General features: G+C 40.7%; 1 protein-coding gene across 1 annotated transcript; it reads left to right on the top strand.

Moving 5' to 3' along the window:
- The first annotated feature begins 477 nt into the window (after nucleotides 1-477).
- On the top strand, nucleotides 478-17,411 carry FITM1 (fat storage inducing transmembrane protein 1). The gene is made up of 2 exons (XM_089677855.1): nucleotides 478-975; nucleotides 15,697-17,411. Exons 1-2 carry the CDS (start codon nucleotides 782-784, stop codon nucleotides 16,313-16,315), a joined length of 813 nt encoding a protein of 270 aa, XP_089533981.1. The 5' UTR covers nucleotides 478-781; the 3' UTR covers nucleotides 16,316-17,411.
- Nucleotides 17,412-17,904: the final 493 nt, after the last annotated feature.

The following is a 17,904-nucleotide window of genomic DNA, read 5'->3' as shown; positions in this document are numbered from 1 at the left end:
GAGAGAGAAAAGTTCTGCTTTTGGTATATTGAGCAATAAAAATATCCACCAACCGTTGATGATATCATGCTGTCAACAGAAACAACTGTTCAGAAGATTATTCATAAGCCCTGTGCAAAAAGAAAATAGAAAAAAAGCAAAAGGTGGGGGGAGTGTTGCCCCTTCTGGATTCCCAAAAGACCCATGGAACCTCCAACATATTTATTTTATATTATGGTATTTTTATTATTCCTTTGCATCAGACTGCTTTTGAATGGCTAAGTCCTACAGATTTACTATTGGATGTTGCCAGAGAACAGTTAAAAAGGTACTTTCCAAAAAGTATCGGTGTTGCCTCTGCATTAAAAAAGTTTCATGGTTCTATACAGTATGTCATGGACAGAGTCCCGGTGTCATGTATGAGAGACTCAGCAGCTGATAGGGGGATGGGATTTGTGTCGTCCTTCCTGGGGGGTGAAGGGCAGGATAACAGCTGTTGTGGAGAGGTCCCTGATCAGTGTGGTTCACAGCTTGTGTGATTTGTTCCTGTTGCTTCATGTCTCCTAAGTGAGCTTGTGTTTTGATGTGAATGTCTGTCTGTCTTATGGTCATTTGCAGCTTCTCTGTTCTTTGCGCTCACTTAGATTACTTATGTAGCTCATTTCCCTGCAGTTTTTTTCATCATACTTCTCATTACTACTGCACCTTGCCTTTCTCTGGCACATTTCTCCTACTTCTGCACAGGACATCATAATCTTTCCTCATCAGTTCCATCTTTCTACCTTTTGGTGCCTCTTCTGACATGAGTGCACTCACAAACTCTATTTGTGCCTTGGTATGTATCTGCTCGCAGCTGTGTGCCCGCATACTGGGCAGTGTGTGTATGAGAAGAGGGTATCACTTGTGGCTGGCAGCAGTGGTCAGTGTCACCCCATTCCTTCAAGGACTTAGTAACCCACGCAGCATTTTCTCCAACTCCAACAACTTCTTCAATGTGTGAGTATATCTTTATGCATGGACGTGTGACTATGGGCATATTGCAAATTGAGTCATCATAATGTTCATGTCTGGAACATTAAGTAGCAGTAGAGACAAATCAAAGTATAAATGTATTTTAGCTGTTATACATATTGGGCTTTATGTCTAATAGGATAAAGAAGGCAAGAAAATGCCTTGAGTGGCATAATTAACTCAGTGTCTGCTTTTATATTGCATCCTAAAATTTAGAAACGCTAGTATAAATCAGAATGGTTGTTATGAGAAATAAACCTCTCCACTCATTCACTCAGTGCCTGTTATGTAATCAAGCAAAACTAAATTCAGACACATAAAAGTACGTATGTATTTTCAGACATATAATCCAGGCCTGCCTGCTTTTTTTCTCAACTGACTGCAGTCCTGGATAAATTTTGTGAAAGTTCCCCTCTGCACTTATAATTGGCACAGATATTGTGACAAAATTCTATATAGCTTCAGACGATCAACTACTTTATAGTGTGCTTCCTGGAGCAATATATCTTTCCTAGTACTATGTAAAGTATCCCTATTTATGTAAAGCCCATATGCTACTGTTTAGTGTGCTGTGAATGTATTTACTTACCAAGCAATCCTCCGACTTGCTTTTCTGCTACTCTACATACCATGGTTATTTATATTGCCAGCCATCCCTCTGTATTTAAATGCCAAGCCATCTTCTGGCTCCTAGATAATGCCATTGAAACATGGACAGGGATTTGTGAGAACTGGTACACAGGATCATTTACTGTTTATTTCAAGAAGATGATTTTATCTATAAAATGATTTTAAAACAATCTGACACATTAACATTTTTCATCAGTTGAAGACCTGAGAAGTGTCCATTATTGAAACCAGCCCCAACAATTCTTTTTAAACTGATCACACCCTAGATAACTAAAATTTGCCCTTAGGCAGTGAATGTGCAATTCACGAATCAATTCATTGATTTTATTGTGGTTGTTTACATACAAATTGATGTATATTTATAAAGCAGTGATTGTGACTTTTACAAAACATTCATTGGTGGTGAATCAATCATTGTCATTTAAAACACATAAAACAGGAAAATTCACCAAAGGTGGATGTTTTAAAATGTCATATTCACTGCTTTATGAATATACACCAAAACATATGTAAACCTCAACAATTCGTTTTTCTTCCTTGTTCTCTTTTGGTCTGTTAGAATCCTGTTTTAATCTGTTTAACAAGTGCAAAAAAAAGTTAATCCTGCCAGAAATCCAGTGGGTTTGTATAGTAATGGGAAAGTTAAAGTGGTTGTAAAGGTTCAAGGTTTTTTACCTTCATGCATAGAATGCATGAAGGTAAAAAAAAAAACCTCTGTGCAGCATCACCTCAGCCCCCTATCACTCGCCTAAGCCCTCCTTCAATCCAGCAATGTGCACTGCATTCTCAACTATCTTCTTCTTGGCTGAGACAGCATTGGCTCCCACTGCTGTCAATCACAGCCAGTGAGCCAATGAGAAGAGAGCAGGGGTGGGGTCAAGCAGCAGCCCTGTGTATGAATGGACACACAGAGCAGCGACTTGGGAGTGTGCATGCTCTGGTGCCCCCATAGCAAACTGCTGGCTGTGGGGGCACCCGACAGGTAGGGGCCAGGAGCGCCGGCAGGGGACCCAAGAAGAAGAGGATTAGGGTTGCTCTGTGCAAAACCACTGCACACAGCAGGTAAGTATAGACATGTTTGGTATTTGAAAAAAAAATGTAAGCCTTTAGAATCACTTTAAGTGTGCCTCCTGTAATTTTGTTGACTTTTTCAACATATTTGAACAAGCAAACTTTAGCTCTCCATTCAAACAGTTCCTACAGATAAAGGCGATATTCTTAAATACACATAAACAAAGGAAATGTTTTCTTTTTCATCAGTTATTCAACAAAACTATCAATATATGTAATGATGTACTGTGGAAAAAGTAAGTATACTCTTGGTCTCAGAAGATATTATTGCTTCCTTTAGCAGAAATTACTTCTTGTAGGCATTTTGCATAACTACCCACTGTTCTCTGACATTGACAATGAGATTTTGGACCACTGCTCTATGCAAAATGTCTTCAGGTGCAAGATGGTTTCCTTGCATTCTTGTTTTAAATCTACAACATTTCAATGGAATTTCAAATCAGATTTTGACTAGGCCAATCCATTTCTTGTTTTTAAATTATTCTTTGGTAGATTTGCTAGTGTGGTTTGGATCCTTATTGTGTTTAAAACTCTATTTTCAGTTTAGGTTCAGACAGATGGCCTTACATTCTCATCGAGCACGCATTGATATGATTCAAAATTGATTGTTAATGTATTTGCTGCAAGCTGCCCAGCCCATAAAACAGCTTTGAAAGAAAGCCCAAACCTTAAAGCCTAACTCAAGGTTTTGGTGAACTTTAAATTGTTTGCACCATTCTGGTCTAAACAAATTCTTTCACTAACACATGCAGTGACTTTATGTGCTATATAAACTATATGCATATGGAATGTGAACTTCCTGTCCCACTCCAGGGGCTCACAGGTGGCTTTGGAGTTTGAATAATTAAAAGGCTCATAAAACACATTCTCTTACCCCCACCCCAATCATCATTTAGTTAAAATACTTGAATGAAAAGTTATTATTTAATCCCTTATGACTCGCGCTTCTGCTTTCCCTACTGTATATATTCTTCCAAATTGGAGGAGACACTTTGCAGTATCTTGAAGTGAAGGACTGGTCCCAGATATGAATGACAACAAAAACTAGTTCCTTTAGACTTTAGAAACAAACTTTCAAATTGTTTCCTCGGTGGTACTTGGTACCATCACATGTTGCAAATTCATTTCAGCATAATCTTTGGTCAAACACCTACAATATGTTATGTATGCTTTTCCAGCAACATTTCAATCAAAACCCAGCTAAAAACTACTCTTTATGTGACCAGACAGAATCACGCACTCCCAGTGTAAGCTCATGAAACCCATCTTTATAGAAACCAGACTTTAGTGAAAGCCTGAAAAGTCACCAACTTAGATCCATCTTAAAACCAAGAGGTTTGATCCAGAGTATCATGGTGGATGTCCAAAAATAAAATGAATGATAAAATGTTCCTTTTTAGGAAGGTGTTGTCCTCATGAATCCAGCACTACCTCCCAACCAACACTACCCCCTCATCTCCCTGATTTTTCCTATTTCTATTGTCTTCTTCTGTCATTTGATGCATTGGAGCACTCTTCATGGCAGTGCACCATAGTGTCATGAAATGGTGCATATTTGCGACATGGGCATGCATTGTACCTTGTGTACTGTAACCTTGTCAATGTAGCGTATTACACTGGGCCACCCTTTTTATTCCTTTGTATTCTAACACGTTAATAGAAAAGTTATCACTTTCGAAATATACCTGTTTGTAGACCCAGTGACCTCATACAAAACAACACCTTTCCTCTGAGAGTCCCCCCCAAGCAATGGGCAGGCTCTTGAGCATGTGTATGCTAATTTTGTGTGGCCTGTGGGTGGATGCACATTACAGGGGACCCACAAATGACACTGAGCAATACAAAGACTGCCCACTCATCATGGGGCTGACCAAAGAACAGTTCAGAAAGATATTAAGGGGAAGTAGATGGGCAAATATGACCAATGTGGAAGAGAGGGATTTATGATGTGTACAGTTCAAGCCTGAAATTAGTCAGGGCTGAGCTAGCTGCTTCAGTTTCATAAACTGGAATTGGGGGTTATGAAAGTACTAACTTTGAACATAGGAGAGGACCTGCTACAAATGAGGAAGAAAAAGGTAAGGCTGTTCAGCTTTAATATTTCTACCACCATGTTTCACAAATGGCAGGAGTATGGTATCTTCTTAAATGCTGTCTTTGGTTTTTGCCAAACATGTCTATTGGTAATATGGTGAAACAACTGTATCTTTGATTCATCAGTTCACAGAACATTGTTACTTTGCCTTTTTGTTCAATGGCAAACTGTAGTCTTGTTCTAATGTTCTTTTTGGACAGCAAAGGTTTTTGTTTTGCACACCTTTCATGCAGCTAAATTGATGCAGGCTCTTTCTGAATGTAGATGCATGCACTTGGACACCAACTGAAAGAGTTACCTGCAGATTCCAAAATCAAATTATGGGAATTCTTTCAGCATTAAAACTTCAGCTCTTGGGCTGAATTTGCTGAGCTAGCCAGTCCTTGACAAATTAGCAGTCAACTGAAATCTACACTATATTGCCAAAAGTATTGCCTTTACATGCACATAAACTTTAATGGTATCCCAGTCTTGGTCCGTAGGGCTCAATATTGAGTTGGCCCACCCTTTACAGCTCTAACAGCTTCAACTCTTCTGGGAAGGTTGCCCATAAAGTTTAGGAGTGTGTCTATGGGAATGTTTTACCATTCTTCCAGAAGCGCATTTGTGAGGTCAGGCACTGATGTCGGACAAGAAGGCCTGGCTTGCAATCTCTGCTATAATTCATCCCAAAGGAGTTCAGTCAGGTTGGAGTCAGGACTCTGTGCAGGCCAGTCAAGTTCCCCCACCCCAAACTCGCTCATCCATGTCTTTATGGACCTTGCTTTGTGCATTGGTGCACAGTCATGTTGGAACAGGAAGGAGCCATCCCCAAATTGTTCCCACAAAGTTGGGAGCATGAAATTTGTCCAAAATGTCTTGATATGCTAACGCCTTAAGAGTTCTCGTCACTTAAACTAAGGTCCCAAGCCCAATCCCTGAAAAATAACCCCCCCCTTCCACCAAACTTTACACTTGGCACAATACAGTCAGGCAAGTACACCGTTCTCCTGGCAACCGCCAAACCCAGAAATGTCCACCGGATTGCAGACAGTGAAGCGTGATCCGTCACTCCAGAGAACATGTCTCCACTGCTTTAGAGTCCAGTGGTGGCATGCTTTATTTACACCACTGCATCCAATGCTTTGCATTGTACTTGGTGATGTAAGACTTGGATGCAGCTGCTCAGCCATTGAAGCCCATTCCATGAAGTTCTCTACACACTGTTGTAGTGCTAATCTGAGGGCCACATGAGGTTTGGAGGTCTTTAGCTATTGACTCTGCAGAGAGTTAGAGACTTCTGCGCACTGTTCACTCCAGCATGCACTGACCCCACTCTGTCATTGTACATGGCCTACCATTTCATGGCTGAGTTGTTGTTGTTCCCACTTGCTTCCACTTTGTTATAATACCACTAACAGTTGACCGTGCAATATTGAGTAGCAAGGAAATTTCACGGATGGACTTATTGCACAGGTGGCAACCTATCATGGTACCACGCTTGAATTCACTGAGCTCCTGAGAGCGACCCATTCTTTCACAAATGTTTGTAGAATCAATCTGCTTGCCTAGGTGCTTGATTTTATGCACCTGTGGCCATGGAGGTGATTCATAAATCTGAATCCAATGATTTGCAGAGGGTATCCTAATACTTTTTGCAATATAGTGTATGTCAAATGTAGATTTTTTTTTTTCTTTTTACAGCAAAATGATTTATTTCAGATACTTTTAGTAATCTTTTTAAATCCTGACTCATTTTTCAGTCTCCCCCCTTATTATTATACAGGATTTATGTAGCTCCAACAGTTTGCACAGCTCTTTACATCATGAGGACAAAGAGTACAGTTATGATACAATTGCATACAGGAGGAATCAGAGGGGCCCTGCTCATTAGAGATTACACTCTAAAAGGGGAGGGTCAAGTGATACAAAAGGTAATAACTGTGGGGGATAAGATGATGGAGAAAATACATGTACAGTTAGGTGGAGGCAGGATAGGCTTCTCTGAATAGAAATGTTTTCAGGGATTGCCTAAAAGTGAACAGAGTAGGAGATCGGCAGATTGGGGTAGGGAATTCCTTAGGATAGGAGAGGCTCAGGAGAAGTCCTGCAGGCAAGCATGGGAGGAGGTGACCAGGGAACTAGGGAGGTCTTGAGAGGAATGAAGAGTGCGATTTGGTTGGTATTTTGAGACTAGGTTAGTGATGTAGTTTGGGGCCGAGCTTCAAAGACAGCAGACGGGTGCACCCATGCTGTGACCACGATGCTTCGTATCATGGTGCTGCAAAAGTTATCCCCTCCGTCTCAGCCCAATGAACGCAAACTATTTAACTTAATGCGGTACCAACGCAACCGCCTCACAACCATGTGCATTGCACGCAGTGGAGGCAAAATTGGCAGTAAGGAAATAATGTTATGCCTCCTTACTGCTTATCAAACGCCCTATGAAAAGCAATCCACAAAGTCATTCTTCAGATGGCGATGCCAGTGTACCCAAGCTCTATGACCCCATTCACATTTGCAAATGAGGCTGTGTGTGATTACATGTGGGAATGACAACGGGTGCTCACATATAGTCGCTCAAGGAATGACTACCTGCGAGTGATTGGCTCTGTATGCAGGCTTATCTTGGCATGACACCACACCAAAAGCAAAGAAAATTCCAGACCCTAGATGTTTGAGGTTTAAATAGGACAAGTTCATGCATATTCACTGAGGAGGTTGTAATCACTGGCACCTAATCTGGATTACCTGATTTCAAGTTCCTGAATTTCAAATGGTTTACAGTATAATTGAACTTTATCTACTTTTTCCACCTGCCAAAGCTGCATTTTCTTTAATTTAGAAAATGAATACACCATGTCAATGTTATGTGTCATCTGTTCAAGTATATTACATTTGTTTGTAGCACTGTTACATTTGTTTGTTTGAGTGAAGATTTATTGTTTGCCTGTTCAAATACTGTATGTATACGTCCCATGCATGACAATCAGCCTGGATGGAGGGGGCATATACAGCAGGTAAAAATAAGTATTGAACACATCACCCTTTTTCTCAGTAAATATATTACTAAAGGTGCTATTAACATGAAATTTTCACCACATGTTGGTAACAACTCATGCAATCCATGCATACAAAGAAAACACATCAAATATGTTTTGAAATTAAGTTATGTATAATAAAATGGAATGACAAAGGGGAAAAAGTACTGAACACACTAACTGAAATTTATGTAATACTTCATACAAAATCCTTTGTTGGTAATGACAGCTTCAAGGTGCCTCCTATATGGAGAAACTAGTCGCATGCATTGCTCAGGTGTGATTTTGGCCCATTCTTCCACACAGTCTTCAAATCTTGAAGGTTCCTTGGACCTCTGCTATGAACTCTGATCCTTAGTTCTTTCCATAGGTTTTCTATTGGATTCAAGTCAAGTCATTGGCTGGGCCATTCTAGCAGCTTTATTTTCTTTGTTTGAAACCAATTGAGAGTTTCCTTGGATTTGTGTTTGGGATCATTGTCTTGCTGAAATGTCCACCCTTGTTTCATCTTCATAATCCTGGTCGATGACAGCAGATTTTCATCAAGAATGTCTTGGTACATTTTCCATTCATCCTTCCTTCAATGATACAAGGTTTATCAGTACCGTATGCTGAACAGTCCCACACCATGATGTTCCCACCTGCAAACTTCACTGTTGGTATGGTGTTTTTGAGGTGATGTGCAGTGCCATTTGACCTCCAAACATGGTGTGTATTATGGCATCCAGAGAGTTCAATTTTGGTCTCATCTGACCAAACTATGTTCTCCCAGTATTTCACAGTCTTTTCTAAATGTTGTGCAGCAAACTTTGAACAAGCTTCAACATGCTTTTTCTTCAGCGATAGAGTCTTGTGTGGTGAGCGTGCATACAGGCCATGGCGGTGGAGTGCATTGTGTATTTGATACAATTGTACCTTCTAATTCCAGGTCTATCTGAAGCTCTCCACAAGTGGTCCTTGGCTCTTGGTTATGGCCAGTTTATGGTGAAATTATGTTCTTTCCACTTCTGGATTATAGCCCCAATAGTGCTCACTGGAACATTCAGAAGTTTAGAAATCCTTCTGTAACCAATGCCATCAGTCTGTTTTGCAACAATAAGGTTGCAAAGGTCTTGAGAAAGCTTTTTGCTTTTACCCATCATGAGATGTTTCTTGTGCGACACCTTGGTAATGAGACACCTTTTTATAGGCCATTAGTTGAGACTAAACCAGCTGATCTTAATTTGCACTGACAAGGGGCAGGATTGCTTTCTGATTTCAGCTGGTGTCTTGGCTATCCATGCCTTTTTTGCAAAACCTTTTGTTCGTGTGTTCAATACTTTTTCCCTGTGTCATTCCATTTTATTACACATCACTTAATTTATGAACGTATTTGTTTTGGTTTGTATGGATTGCATGTGTTGTTACCCACATGTGATGAAAATTTCATGTCAATAGCCCCTTTAGAAATAGATTTACTGAGAAAAAAGTTGACGTGTTCAAAGCTTATTTTACCCACTGTATAGAAATCCTGCTTGGAAATCTTAGCTTGGAAATTCTGTCCTGCTACATCCTTGGATAAGTGACAGAATTTGCCTGCACAACTCATTTCCTCCCATCTTTTGCTCTTCATTCACTTATACTGAGACTCATGGCAGACTGGGTTGCCATGAGGGCAGTGGAATTTGAGCCTTCATGCCTCACTGACACCTATGGGACATTTAAGCCACCTTTTATTATGGGGTAGTATGTCACAGCAGTGTCCACTGCTCCTTGCACATCACCCTCCCACTGTAGTGTCCTCTACCCCCCCCCCCCCACACACACACACACAGTAGTGTCCTGTACCTCCACAACACAGTGTCAACAGTTTGCTCAGCGCTTTACAATATAACGGGAGACAATACAGTTCAATACAAGAGGGCTAGGAGCCCCTTTGCAGCTACAGATATGTCCAGTACCCCCCCAAAAGCAGTGTCCTCTACCCCCTTCACAGGCACCCCTCTCCCCCACTGTAGTGTCCCCTGCCCTCCATAGCAGTTTCCTCTGTCCCCCCAGTAGTGGCCTGTATCCCTCCACCGCAGTGTTCTCTGCCACCTTCACATCACCCTTCTCCACTATAGTGTCCTTTGACCTGCAGTCGTGTCATGTACCCCCTCCAACACCATGTACTCTGAACGCCTTTACATTGCCCCCCCCCCCCCCCATAGCAATGTCCTGTGCATCCCACAATGCGTTCTCTGCCCCCTAATAGCAGTGTCCTCTGTCTTCCCATCGCCCAAAGCAGTGTCCACTGTCCCTTTCACGTCATTCTCCCCTCTCCAACAGTGTCCTCTGTCCCCCTCCTCCCATCATCCCCAGTTGTGTCCTGTACCCCCAACACAGTGTCCTCTGATCCCCTTTATATTGCCCCCACAATGTATCCTCTGCCCCCCTCCAACAGTGTCTTTCCACTCCACCCCCCCCTTCCCCAAGCGCACTCCTACCTGACAGCGTTTGTGCAGGAGGCAGCATAGTGCTGGATGGAGGACGGGAGCTACTGGAGTAAACTTTTCATAATAACAAGCTAGTGATTGGTTGCAGGGACTACCCGGTATCCTGTCAACCATTCACCTGCTTGCTAACTTGAAAGGATAACTGAGGCAGCTCCCGCCCTCCATCCAGCACTATGCTGCTTCCGGCTCTCTGCGGTGAACATGAGATCAGTGGAAGCTGGGAGGAAGCAGAGCTGAATTCAAGATTTACGTGGCAACTGCCCGAGGTGGATTGAAATCAATGGTTTGCCAACCCGGGAACTAAAGTGATAACATTTAAGCCACGTGGGGCATTATCCTCCAGTCAACTATACCTATATTTGACAGATTTGTACTTGAGCTGGCCATAGATTGATTTTTTTTTTCTTTTCTTTTTTCAGTCAGCCTGTGGATGGCGGATTCCACCATCCACACAAACGAGGTTGATTTAGGAATCCTCCCCGCTGAGCTATTGTATTTTGACAGTGGCTACTCCTCCGCTGTCAGAATCACAATGATTGCTCTGAAGGCTCTGAATGAATTAAAAATTTCCAACGTTACTGTAAAGAGAAGGCAATCGTTAGATCAACTTTTCCTGAGTGGGAACGGCCATAGATGGATGAAATTTAGCTGGTCTCTGTTGAACTGGACAAATTTTGATTCATTTATGGTCAACTTTTGGAAAGGAACAGTAAATAATTACATACTATACATACTGTATGTACTGTTTTGATTACTTCTGTCACTGTGTGTGAGAGTAATTCTTCCAAATAAAAACTTGAGAGTCTTACCTTTTCATTTATAACATCAGATAATGGCTGGAGTACTAATCTTTTCCCCTTTAATACTAAAAGTAGAAATGACATCCAGGACCTTTTAGTCCAAATCACCTTACATCATCAACCAGCTCAGCTTCCATTTCTTAATTTAGAAACCTATACAGAGTGTACATCTGCCAAGGATTCCTGTGCAGTAACCATATTACATACACTATATGGTGTATGTTTAGGTCGTGCTCCATGTTTTTCCTAAAATTCATGTATAAAGTATAGAATACTTTATGCACAAATAGTATTTTTAGAAATCAATAGATTCTTCCATCCACGCTTAGCATAGACGGAGGAATTTGTACTGTTGTCTATTGCATTCAGTCAGCCACATGAACCTTGGCTGCTTGAATGCCTCTGATAGAATAATAATATTACATCTGGGTCAGTTCATTTTTAAATCAACGTTATGCAAGCTGGGTGGTGTCAACAGCACCACCCATGGCTTGGATTTTGGCTGATTCAACAAGAATTGTCTGGCATTCAAGCAGAGTATGGCTTGCTTTAGTATATTCTGTGCATTTATAAGGGTATATCCAATAAAAATCAGCATCTATTGTAGTTATATTTCTTAGCTGTGTAACCATTTACAAGGCAAAGCAACAGGTTTTGTTGAATGCTTCCTCCCCTAGCGGTACATACTTTCCCCCCCCCCCCCCCATTAATTTAGCTAACAGGATGGAGGAAGCGCTGATCTGAATTTCAAGTTACTCTACGTAGTTGGAGCTTTATGCTGGACTGAGGACTCTATCCCCACCCACCACTGGGTAAAGAACTAGTACTGGCACATTCTTTATCATAGTTGAGCGCACCAGGTATTTTTTCTGCTTTCAGTGGCTAACAATATCCTAGGGCAGGGGTGGGCATCTGTGGCTCTCCAGCTGTTGTAGAACTACAAGTCCCATGAGGCATTGCAAAACTGACAGTTATAAGCATGACTCCCAAAGGCAGAGGCATGATGGGACTTGTAGTTTACCAACAGCTGGAGGGTCACAGTTGCCCACCCCTGTCCTAGGGCATTGAAGAAAAGCTGATGTGTTGATGGGGAGGAAGGCAGTCCAACAAACCTGCTGTATGGGCAAAACACTGAGTTTATTTTAAATGCCACCCGATAATTTAAATCACAAAAGGTTCTCTATAAGTATAAGTAGCCCTAATCTTATAGATCTGCAACTAAACCATATACCTTAAGGCTTGGCTCACACCAATGAGTTTTTTAGTGGTTTTTGTAGAAACGCACTAAAGTCCATTTAACCACTTCAAGTCTGGACACTTTTACCCCCTTCCTGTCCAGGCCAATTTTCAGCTTTCAGTGCTATCACACTTTGAATGACAATTGCGTGGTCATGCAACACTGTACCCATATTAATTTTTTAGCATTTTTTGAGACAGATAAAGATTTATTTTGGAGGTATTTATTCACCACTGGGATTTTTATTTTTTTTTTGCGATGTACATGAAAATGTCCAAAAATTAAAAAAAAGTGTTTTTCTTATAAAATTTTGCAAATAATATTTCATCATAAATCTTGGCCAAAATTTATTAAGTTACCTTTTTAGTAAAAAAAAAAAACCCAAATTAGTTTATAACCAAAAATTATAATTTTTAAAAATGTTTTGTTACATTTTTATTTTTTTATATTATTATTTATGGGGTTTTTTTTTACAAACTCTTACCCTAGCAGTACAGTGTCACCATGGTGACACTGTACTACTTGTGGGCGGTAATGAAGATCTTTTTTTACACTGATTGCTTTTACACCCATAAAGGCTGTAAAAGCAATAATTTTTCCTTCACTCTGGCTGCATTCTTGCAGCCATTGAAAACTACTGTGTGAGCTGTGATTGGTCACAGCTTGTCACATGGTACAAGGCTGTTGTGAATAGCCTTGTACCATGTGACCTCTGTGATCATTCACAAATTTCACACGTAGTAAGCAATAATGTCAGAAGTGACATCTTGCTTACTACTCTGCATGTGATCACTGATTGGCCAATCAGTGATCACATGATAAAGACCTCGCACAGATGTCCTGTACGACGATCGGTGTTCCACTGTGTCCGGAGGACACAGCGGGCACCGGATCGCAGTGCTGGGAGCGCGCACAAGCAGGGGGCGGGGAGGCCGTTTATAAATGGCCACCCGACCCTGCACTGCCACCGTCCAGCCGTTTATATACAACGGCCAGACAAGGGTGGTTAACATGGTTTCTTTTGGGACATGTTCACATCTATGCTTTTTTGAGCTGCTGCGTTTTTGGAAAGGGTCAGGGAATTTTTTTAATGCAAAAAGCAGCATTTTTGCTACAATAGAGTTCAAAGGAGAAGGTGCTGAAATGCATGTAGTGTGTTGTTGCCATGTTTTGAATTTTTATTGTGCTCAGCAATAAAAAATTTCCCCTTTGGCAAACAAGAAACTGACTGCAAAACGTGCATTCAAAAAACGCACTGCAAAGCGGACAAAAAGCACAATGCATTGGTGTGAACCAGGCTATTCAGCCATCAATGCTTATTGTGATGCCAGCTGTTCACATAGTATACCACATGACTGGAAATGATAGCCTTTAAAAATGTCCATTTGCCAATGCAGGAGAAAGTAGTAGATTGAATGTAAAGCCCACAAACGCCCTCACCCCCTTATACCGCTTTTGTTTTCTCCCTCACTGATCCATTGGCCCATGTGAGTGAAGCCTTATGTAAGCTCCAAGCCGATCTAGCCAAATTTTTTAAAGGCTAATGCTAGCCATACACTAGTTTGAAAAATTGTTCAAATGCGTTTTTGAAAAACTAACACAGTCATGAGAGTAAACGATATTGCCATCATGTATGGATGGACGTCCGAACAACAAACTGTTTAATGGACATAAATTACCTAGTTTTTCATCTGTTTTGTTACATGTGCATAGTACAAACAGTTCGCTTTTTAACAGGCTGGAAAAATATTAACTTTTCAATTTATTATCTGCTCCGCAGAAGTTCTCCAAACTTTTCCTTCGATTTTTTTTTTAGCTCAAAAAGTCACTACCGATTTTCAATTTGTGCCCATTAACTGGATGAAAAACGAACAAACTGTCCAAATGCAAGATTTTCAAACAATGTTTGTCTAGTATATGGCAACCATTAATTCCACCTTTAGCAACATGTTACAACCCTATTTAGGATGTAACATGTTGCTAAGTGACCCTCCCACCCCAAAAGTGACCCCCCCCCCCCTATTCTCTCACAGCATGTGGGAGTTGTTCTTCCCCACAGCAGCTGTCAAATTTGTATTTCAATGGTTTTTATTAATTTTAAACAGTATAAAACAGAGGCAACAAAGCACACCCACGCAGGGGCTATCAATTGCACCAATAACAAAGGCATAATAGAGCAGACAACGCTCTAATTCCAATAAGGCAAAACGTATGCCCACGCAGGGGCTATCAATGGCACATAGGTTAGCAGCTGTCAAATTTGAAATCTGACTGCACAGTTGCTTCATTAATTCGGAGAGATCTATGAATGAATGAACTACAAGTCCCATCTTCCACCACAGCAGATGGACCTGTAGTCTCAATGGAAAACAAAATGTGGTGCCATCACCCTACTTGTAGTCCATTGACACTTCCTTCAGCTCTCCAACTGACAGCCTGTACAGTGGTATGGGCAGGGAGCTGGAAGAAGAGTCTGACACTGTATCTGCCAACAACTCATTGTGGGTGCCATGCTTTGCAGACCCATGTGAAAATAAATAATGCACATTTTTTCCTGTAAAAATGAGCGCAATATATATGCAAATTTATCCTTTAAAGGGTGATCAGACACCCAGTGATGCTTCATGGGAAGAAGGAAAGTAAGCCCCATACTCTTCATACCTAGAAGTACTGGAGTAAGTCACTTCACTGGATGGGGCTGAATGGATCTGCAGGAAACCATTTGAAACCAGGATATATATTTTATATATATATTTATTTTTTAATTGAGGTACACAGATACTTTTGAGATCATTAACGGTTTAAACAATGTAACAAAACTTGCACCAGAACATCCATAAATACTAGCTGCTATGTTCCAAATTCCCCACTTATCATCCTACTGCTATTAGTGAATGACTTGAAATTAAAGTAGGCATCAAGTTAAGGTGCATAGCAAACTGGCAAGGAAGACTAAGGGCACTATTCCAGGGCAGTACCGTGCATTGATGTGATGTGTACCATTCATTCTTCATGGCATCCCAGTGCACCTTGCTGATGCAAATAAAAACAAAGATGCTGTCTGTTGGAGAGATTCTGCTGACTCATTGAGGTCAATTTACTAAAGGAAAATAGATGGTTCTCTTTGCAAGAGAATTTTCCCTTACCTTAGTGAATCAGGTGAAGCTCTGCTGATTTACATTATCCAATCATGTGCAAGCAACAAATACTGTTTTTTTTTTTTCAATTTTCCTTGTACATGACTGGATACGTTTTCACCGCATTAACTAAGGGGAAAAAAATGTGTCTTTAGTAAATCGACCCTATTGCCTCAAAGGCAGATAGCAGTAAAAACTTTCCTCGATCATGAAGTACACTCTTTTACTGTTTTCCCCTACAGGAAGTTTGTGCACTGCTCATGCGGATGGACATTTCTACTGCTGTCTGGATTTGTCCTGCTTGTGTCTTTGGTCCCCACTGGTCGTCCACTGCTATGTCTCATGCATCTCACAAGACTTGGCATAACTACAACCCTGTGTCAATGTATTCCTTACCTCTTCCAACTCTTGGAGGATCTTACTGGTTCCTGTCACCAACCAATGCCACCTGGTACACTCTTTCTACCACGGCTGGAAACTAGGCGAACCTGCCAGGAGGAAGGGCATCAATGGCAGGGTTATCACATCTCTCCACAGACCTTCACCCTCACCTTATGCAGCTTGTCTTTGGCAGAAGAGCTATCGGTGTTTGTGCGCTACCTGCGAAGGGGATACCCAGCTGGAACTGCTCTGCGTTTAGTCTTCTTACTGAATGCCAGTCTTCTGGGGCTTTACAACTTGCTTTTGATGTGCACAGCGCTTTATACACATGAATATACACAGAGTGTGGTCGGTGCAGCCATGGGAACCTTGTTTTGGCACATCACATATCGTGGCTGGTACCGCACGTACTATTCTCCTGGGCCTCCTGGGCATGGAATGTTTCCCAGATTTGCAGGGAGTAGAAATAAACTGGAATAAAGAAGATCTAACATTTTATATGGAATATCTCCTTTTCTTGATGTGCCTGATTTGTTGGACTTGAAATTTTAAAGCCCAAAATCTGCTCCGGAGGAAAAGACTATCAAGCACAGAATATTGTGTTTCTCTTATTTATTTATGCAAAGGATATGAAAATGAACTATTAACTACTAATAGTTTTTCATTCATATTTTGTAACTACAGTTGATCAACTTTACCCCTCAAGCTGGGCTATGAAATAAAAATAACAAGAGGAGGCTTAAAGTACAGCAACAGAATTAACCTTAGTCTTCAAAAAATGTATACTTGGACGAATTGAGATAGAAATAAAGACTACCAGCTCAAAAGTTTTTTTTCAACATGAACTCTATGAGAACAATTTGAAGGCCATTAGCATGGGCATTTGGAATGACTGAAATTTTGCAGAATACTAAACTGATACTGAAATTAAGCTAAATAGTTGAATAGTTTGGGTTGCATATGGATACATTTTAAATACGGATAATGTGCACACACTCACTTATATTTTAATTATTTGATAAAATCGAACAGATTCTGGTGATATTTTGAACTCTTCAGTGTTCTAATGATTTTTTTTTTGTTGAGGACCATTTATTGCACATGCCAGATATATCTGCAGGAATTTAGGAAAGCATATTAGTCTGACGGACAAATATACACCTAAAATTGGGTTCAGATTTGATATAACACTTTGCTTTCCAATGCACTGTTTAGCAGAATGTATCTACTATCTATAATTTGCCCTGGTATGGACCAGCAGCATAAAGACTGCTGTGAACTAACTTTTCTCTGATGAAATATGACTGACTTTTCTTGCTGATTTGTCTGATGTAATGTAACATTTATAACAAAATATAATATTTAAGACAAAATATGCACCACCAAAAAATGTAGGCTAATAGGGTAAGAAACATAAAGCTAGTAGTTAAAGGAGTACATGACTTTCCTTTTATATAACTAACATGCATGTATTTCAATAAATATTTGGGGAGGAGGGGTGAACAAGTATCTCACAGTTTATGCAATTGCAGATGTTTTATTTAAATAAATGGATGATTTATTTTATTAAAGTAAACCTGTCATCTAGACTGTCCTTTTAATTTAACAAGCAATCAGTGAGCTATCCACATGATTAAGCTCCAAGGGGTGGAGTGAAATGTGTTGGAGGCGTGGCCTGGCTGGAGTCCGGATTGAGGCTGCCATTCATCTCATCTCACGCACATGGGTCTGCCTTTGACGTACGGCTTATGGATCTTTCCTTCTGACACTGTCATAGATTGGAGCTAGGACAAGCTCCCTATCCCTACCAGCACTCACAGCGGTCTAGTTTGGATTTCACCTCCCTACCTTAGCAGCATCTAATCTTGTATTTTTGGGTCACAATCAGTGAGCTACTAATGAAAGCAGGTTGCAGGTAAATACAGTGAAGGAAATAAGTATTTGATCCCCTGCTGATTTTGAATGTTTGCCCACTCACAAAGAAATGATCAGTCTAAAAATCGAATGGTAGGTGTATTGTAACACTGAGAGACAGAATAGCAACAAAAAATTCAAAAGAAATACATGTC

The sequence above is a fragment of the Staurois parvus genome, unplaced genomic scaffold (genome assembly GCF_062004578.1).
Source record: "Staurois parvus isolate SC_StPar_1 unplaced genomic scaffold, SC_StPar_1.0 ptg000193l, whole genome shotgun sequence".
Lineage (NCBI taxonomy): Eukaryota > Metazoa > Chordata > Amphibia > Anura > Ranidae > Staurois > Staurois parvus.
The sequence above is the reverse complement of the archived record's forward strand: the minus strand, read 5'-3'. Positions and strand labels throughout refer to the sequence as shown.

What these genes read in the sequence shown, in the direction of transcription:
- FITM1 (XM_089677855.1), top strand. Translation starts at nt 782, where the DNA reads ATGAGTGCACTCACAAACTCTATTTGTGCCTTGGTATGTATCTGCTCG. An exon ending in TCCAACAACTTCTTCAATGT is followed by an intron (nt 976 to 15,696) that starts GTGAGTATATCT and finishes TTTCCCCTACAG; the next exon opens with GAAGTTTGTGCACTGCTCAT.